We start from the raw sequence: 7,138 nt of genomic DNA, 5'->3' as shown, positions 1-7,138 counted from the left end.
GTAGTAGTCTCTCTCTCTCTCTCTCTCTCTCTCTCTCTCTCTGGGTGATCTTCGTTGAAAACCCGGATTAAGAAAGCTGCCTTTTCGATGTTTCTTTCCTTTCAGCTTTGAGTTACTCCACCTGGGATTACGGGAATACGATCACAAATATCTAAATTTGACTGGTTCTGTGGCTCAATTGAGGGATGAAGACAATGCGAAGGTACCATTTCTTTTGCGATTAATTTCAAAATTCTTTTTTGAATGTAATGTTGCGGGTTTGCTTGTAAATTTGATTGTGAATGAGGAGTCATATCGAGCTACCTCTTTTTGGAAGTTGTGTATCCTGGTAAAATAAGAGGGAAAATGGATTCTTCAGATTGGCAGTTTCAATTTTTAGGGTGGGTTTCTGTATTTCATACATGAGGGGTTTTATATTTTTGGGTATATAGAAGCTCATTAGGAAGGGAGGGGACCCTCTCCCACCTCATAAACCAATGCCGTCTCCAAGATTCAAACCTTAGATTTTCAAGTTGAAAAATTTTGAAGTTCTAACCTTTAGAGCGTTCCCTTGGGGACTAATTTAAAAATGTTGTGATCCTGCCTCTTTGATGGTTTTCATTTTAGCCCACTACTGCATATTTACGCACTTTTAATTGTATCATTGAATGCCTTGTGGAAGTCCATAGCCGAAACATTGCATTCTTCTCTTTATCACTAATTTACTGCAATAGCTCAAATCCTACATGATCTACGAAGAGGTTGCCACATTTTAAAATTGGCGTATGCAATATTCTGAACTCAAAAGAACTAAAAGGGAAAAGCATGGAGCTGTGGTTGGCCGAGGGTGAGGAAATAGGAATGTGATTTAAGGACTTGCAGAATAAGGGACATAATCTGAACTGAGGATAGTTTTGATGAGTGTGACTGGTTGAGAAGACATATGGAATGGATTCGAATATTAGCTGGCATGCTTTTCCTTTTAAGCATCTTGTCATCAAAAACTTATGAAATATGGTATCATGTATTTGGCAATCTTAGTGGTGAAATAATCAACCTTGAGAAAGATTGTTCCTTCTGAATAAAGAATTAAGGCCATTTGGCCTAGTATGGGTGTATCAATCCACTGCATCATTGCTTCTGAAATTATCACTTGATTGTTTCCTTTGCCACATAAAACATCTTAGTTTCATGAGCAATTAAATGTTTTACGGAAATTTTATCTTCCCTTTTACTCTGTTTCAGGCAACAATGGTGATGCTACATCATTTGGAGCCACCAATACTGTCACATGCTATAAATGCAGTTCTGGCTAAAATAGCAGATGCCGAGCACATATCATCTACCGTACCCAGTATCGTAGCCCCTTTTCTTGTGCCAGCATCAAAGCTTAAGTTGGAAGGTGGAAATTTAACAACAAATAGCAACAAGCTTCCTCTTTATGGTATTCAAGTAGGCCCAGAGACCGATGCAAGTCGAGTCATTGCTGCCAAAACCCAGAAGCCTCCCCTATCTTTGCAAATTCATTATGAGCCTTTAGCTTGCTTTCTTCAGATAGTCCGAGCTGCAAACTTGCCAACTTCTATTATAGTTGGGCAAAGAAGCCAAAGCCCATTTAATGAAGCTTTAATTGAGGACCTAGAGGTAATCATTCTTTGGCAACTTTAAAGCAATTGTGATAATGACTTGAATAGGTGAGCAAGGATTGATGTGGGAAACCAGGTCAATACTGATTTTGCCTCTAACAAAGGGAGTGATGCATTGCTTGTTAATTGATTTCAATTTGTTCCTGACATCTTAAAAAGATTTTGAGATTAATTTGGATGTATTGGAAAATGGTTTTTCTCAGACCCTCTATGAGATAGGAGAGCTCATGGCAAGCACCACTGGCACATACTTCCGGAGAGAGCAAATGAAAACTAATTGGATTCCTACAGCAAAGTCAGGCAGTGGTGGTCGAGAGCCATGGCGTGCATTCTATGGTTAAGCGTCAAGCTGTCGTAGGAAGCAGAAGCTGAGGTGTAATCGACGCATGCAGGCAGATAGATATATATATATATATATATATATATATGGAAGTGTAGTAGTGCTTATAACGTTGATCATATTGCCCAGGCTGTCTAACATGTTTTATTTATTGTCGGATATAGTGGGAAGTGTAGTGCTTAAAACTCCAAAATGTTTTGAGAGTATAGAATTTCTCTTTTCATGCATCATATTTTTTGGTTGCATATTTAAAATGTGCATAAAACCTTAAGGGAATATTGACCGTGAGAGTAAAGGACAGCGGGACGAGAACGAAGGAAACGAGAATAGGTGCGTGTTACTCTGATACACAATCAATGGTTGATTATGTTTTGGTTAGTCTAGATAATTCGTGAATTTGGAGATTTGAATTTTAAAAACTCGAACAAAGTATTTAATTAATTTACATAATTAATCGTAATTTTGTAATTGTAAAGACAATGAGTACTTTGTAATTCAGAAGCTTCTATCATAAAAGTGAAAATATAAAAAACAATAATACTATAACTATTTCCGTTAAAAAATGAAAAATAAATAAAATGTAATAAATCATGTTGATTCGTTACATATATTGTATATTTATTTACTTATGTGCAAATTACCTTCTTGCCTTTTGCTTTTATAAAAGAAAAAAATTTGTAGAAATGACAACAAACTAGGATTCTAATGAAATTAACCTCTATATAAGAAAAAAAACAACCTCTATATAAGAAAAATAATCTTAATCAGAAATTAGATATATACTTTGACCTAACTTTTTTTAAGCTTAAAAGCTATCGTGAAGCTTTTATAAAGAAATAATAGTTTTTAAAATTAAGTTAAAGCTATTTGGTTAGTTGATTGACAAAATAAATTATACAACTTTTAATTTTGATTGGAATTATCAGAGTATTCATATTATTTTTAATTACCCAATAAATCAAAGCGGAAACTTGTATACAATTTCAAATGTTAAAATCAAAAAACTCTATAAAGAGACGGAATAACTCTTAAACTTGTATAATAATAATAACATTAGATTTTTTGATGAAAAAGAGAGAAAACATTTAAATAGTATTTAAATGCAACTTTGAATTTTTTATTTTCTTTTCTCTTAATCTTTGTAAAAATAAAAAAAAAATTATTTTACTATTTTGTTGTTGAGTCTTTTGTTTTTTTTTTTCTTGGTTTTTAGTAATCTTTGAAGAGAGGTAGAGGAGAACGAGATTGTGATTTTAAATTGAAGAAGGGTGATTTGCAAAAGAAGATAGAGGAGATAAAGATTGATCGAGAAAAATGCATTTTTTGAAAAACTGACCTGTTTTTAAAAGAAAATAAGAGAAAGCTCTTATTGAAGCTTTCCTTTAAACTCTTTTTTCTAAAATTTTATTTTTTTAAAAAAAGTAACTTTTTTTTAAAAGCTTCTAAAAAATCATGTGTTAGTCTAGTTTTTACTTTTAAGAGGTAAATAAGTTGAAAAAAAGACAAGCCAAATAAGCACGAAAATATCTTAATGCAGCTTTGAATTTTAAGTCTTTTTTTTCTATTAATCTTTGTAAGAACAAAAAAAATCTAAAATTTTGTTATTTTATCGTTATGTCTTTTGTTTTTTTTTTCTTTTTTTTCTATTAGTCTTTGTATAGAGAGAGAGGTAAAAGAGAAGAAAATTGTGGTTTGTGTTGGAAAAAGGTGATTTGCAAAGAAAAATTGATTGAGAAAAAAAGGTATTTTTTGAAAAGCTGACATGTTTTAAAAAAAAAAAAAGAAGAAAAAGTTTTTCTTTTTGATTTAACTTTTTTTCAACTTGTTAATCTCTTAAAAGCAGAAACTAGATCAAACAAGATTTTAGAGAAAACTCTTAAAAAGCAATTTAAAAATAAAACCTTAAAAAAAAGCTTCAAAGAGGAACTTTCTCTTCTTTTCTTTTAAAAACACAACAATTTTTTAAAAAATGTCTCTCTCTCTCAATCAATCTCCCTCTCTTCTCCCTCTCTATGCAAATCACCTTTCTCTAATGCAAAATTATTATCTCCCTCTTAAGGGTGAGTAAATGTAAACCGCATCGAACAATCGAACCGAACTGAAATGAGTTCGATTTTTTTGATTTGGTTAGTTCGGTTTTTTGGATAGTTCGGTTATGATAGCTCGGTTATTAAAATTAATTCAGTTCGATTTCAGTTAGGAAAATTTCTAATCGAACTTATATAAGAGTATTATGGGGATTTTGCATGAAAAATAAATGCTAAACTTAATCTCTTTTCCTCTTTAGTTCCTTTTTAATTATATGAATATCCATCTTATTATTATAATTTTTTATTATCATTTATAATATTTTTGTAGTATTGATTTAGTAAAAAAATAGTATAAATAAATATATACAAAAAAAATTGTCAAGTTCGGTTTTTGGAAACTAAACCTAACTAACCGAATTAGTTCAGTTCAGTTTCCATTATTTTTAAATATGAGTTCGATTAGTTCGGTTATTAGATATCCAAAATCGAACTAACCGAAATAACCGTTTGCACATCCCAACTCCCTTTTCTCTATCTCTCTCTTCAAAGCCTACTAGAAAAAGAAATAAAAGATCGAGCAACAGGATAGCAAAATCTAAATTTTTTTTATTCTTATAAAGATTAAAAAAAAAACTCAAAATTTAAAACTACATTTAGATACTATTTAAAGGTTTTCTCCATTATTTATTAAAAAATCTAATATTATTATTGCTATACAACTTTGAGAGTTATTCCGTATTTCTTTAATTTTTAACATCTGAAATATATATAAACTCAAAGCAGATTTGTTCCACTTTGGTTTATAAATTATTGAAGATGACATGGATATCCGTTATTGTAAATTTTAACTAAACTTAGAGCTTATATAATTTATTTTGTAAAAGTGCTTACCAAATAATTTTAGCTTAATTTTAAAAGTTATTATTTTTCATAAGAGTTTCAAAATAGCTTTCAAGTTAAAAAAGAAAAAAAAAAACTAAGTCAAACAGGCTCAAGTTTTTCTTTTAAGGTTTTATTATAATTTTATTTTTTAAAAAATTAATTATTTTTTAAGAGCTTATCAAAATCTTATTTGACTTGATTTCTACTTTTAAAAGATAGATAAGTTAAAAAAAAAACCAGCTCACATGCTTGTTTGGCCTAACTTATTTTTAGCTTATATAATTCTTAAAAACATAAGCTGGAAACAGAATTTTGTGAGAAGCTCTTAAAAAAAATAATTTTTTTTAAAAAACAAAATTAAAAAAAAAGTTTCAAATAAGAGCTTTCTCTTTCTCTTTTTTTTTTTAAAAAAAAAAACATGCCAGCTTTGTAAGAGAGTTATTTTTTTTCTAAAAAGTTCCTCTCTAAAAAAATATATCCTCCCTCTCTCCCTATTGATATTCCTCTTCTCTTCTCCTTTCAACAAATCATCTTTCTAGGGTTTTTTTTTGTTTTTACAAAAATTAAGAGAAAAGAAAACCCAAAATTCAAAACTGCATTCAAATATTGTTTCTTTTTTTTCTGTTTTGTTTTTCATTTTATTTTCTATCGTTTTTTTTTTACTTTGAAAACTCTTTTTATTGTTTGATATTTCTTACTTTATTGTTTGATATGACAATTATGTGATGCTTATTTGTTATTAACTTCTTTTTATGTATATAATATTTGTTAATTATGATTAAAATAATTTGTCAAATAAGTCAATAATTGTTGAAATAAATTAGATGAAAATTGAAAAGTCAATATTTGTATTCATTTGTGGTAGCTCAATTTTAAAGAATTTTTTCTTTTAGGTATAATAATATGTTGCATTACAAGAAAATTGAAATAGACTTTAATTCCTTTGGCAACAGGAATTGCAAAATCCTTAAAATATTTAGTAGTGAATTTCACATTTGAGTTAACAGTACCAACAGATAATGTAGCACTCCTTGATAAAACAAATAATCCATTAAATAATGAGAAAAAAATATAAAAGCCAAAATCTTTGTGTTAATGGAGGGAAAGTTTTTGAATAAGGATATCGAGACCTTGATAGACTTGTATGGAATTAGCGTTGATGATTTCGGTAGGAAAATGGGTTGCCAAATCAATGGCTAAAAGTGATTTTTCTGACTCGATTGGATCCATTATTAATACCATATTGAGTTCTCTTCCTTGTATGTAACATTATTTTTATTCAACTCCAAATGTCATAAATTTCAAGCCAATCTTTAAAAAATAATAACAAATATTTTTTTATATTCTTCATTTATCTTTTAGCAATTCATAATATTATAGGAGAAATTATATTTTTTTCACACTTATTTTTTTATTTGATTTAATTTTTTTTCTTGATTTATTAAATACTCTTTATAGTAATTTTAATTAAAATTAAAATTTATATAAGTTGTTTTACCAAAAGTCTTATCTATAAAAAAGAACTTATAAAAATTAAATTTACCAAACAGTTTTATCTTAATTTTAAAAATTATTATTTTTCATATGAACTTCATAATAGTTTTAAACTAAAAAAAGTCAAGCCAAACATGCTTTAAATAGGTTGGAACATAAGAGCTTTATAATAGCTTTTAAATTAAAAAAATGTAAGCCAAACAAGTTTTAAATAAATTTTTTGCACTAATAATTTAAAATAATTTTAAATTATTTAAAAATTTAAATAAATATTTATTATTTTATTATATTCAATTAATTTTTATAATTTATTTTAAATTAAATAAATTTTATAACTAACAGTTAATTAATTATCATTAATCAAAATATTACATGTGGCATTAAAAGGAGAATAAAAAAATACCATGTAACCATTTTATCATGTCACATCAATATAAAATAATAATTAATATTTTTATTTAACATTAATTAATTAACTGTTAATTATAAAAATTTATTTGATTAAAAATCCAAATATAAACAATTCATTAAACGTAATAAAAAAATAAATATTTATTTAAAATTTTATAATTAATTTAGAGACTTTTTTTTACTCATTATGTTTAAATTTTTTAAAATATTTTTTTATTTAGAAAAATTAAAGTAATCATTCAATTTTTTCGATAAATAAATTGCGTCATAACATAAATATACTATTAAAATTTTGGGTTAAATGGCGTTCCATTTTTTTGGTACAAACAAAATCTCATTTCTTTTTTATTGCAAAA

At 27.5% G+C, this 7,138-nt stretch overlaps 1 protein-coding gene across 1 annotated transcript in view; it reads left to right on the top strand.

Moving 5' to 3' along the window:
• Positions 1-2,158, top strand: part of LOC18612518 — a 2,584-nt gene extending 426 nt beyond the window's left edge. Inside the window, exons 2-4 of the mRNA XM_007049362.2 lie at positions 106-202; positions 1,225-1,623; positions 1,829-2,158. Of these exons, the coding sequence (XP_007049424.2) occupies positions 106-202; positions 1,225-1,623; positions 1,829-1,966 (634 nt within the window). The 3' untranslated portion in view covers positions 1,967-2,158. The remainder of the gene's footprint in view (positions 1-105; positions 203-1,224; positions 1,624-1,828) is intronic.

This window comes from Theobroma cacao, chromosome 1 (genome assembly GCF_000208745.1).
Source record: "Theobroma cacao cultivar B97-61/B2 chromosome 1, Criollo_cocoa_genome_V2, whole genome shotgun sequence".
Taxonomy (NCBI): Eukaryota; Viridiplantae; Streptophyta; class Magnoliopsida; order Malvales; family Malvaceae; genus Theobroma; species Theobroma cacao.
Note: the sequence above shows the minus strand (reverse complement) of the source record. Positions and strands in the feature narration are given on the sequence as shown.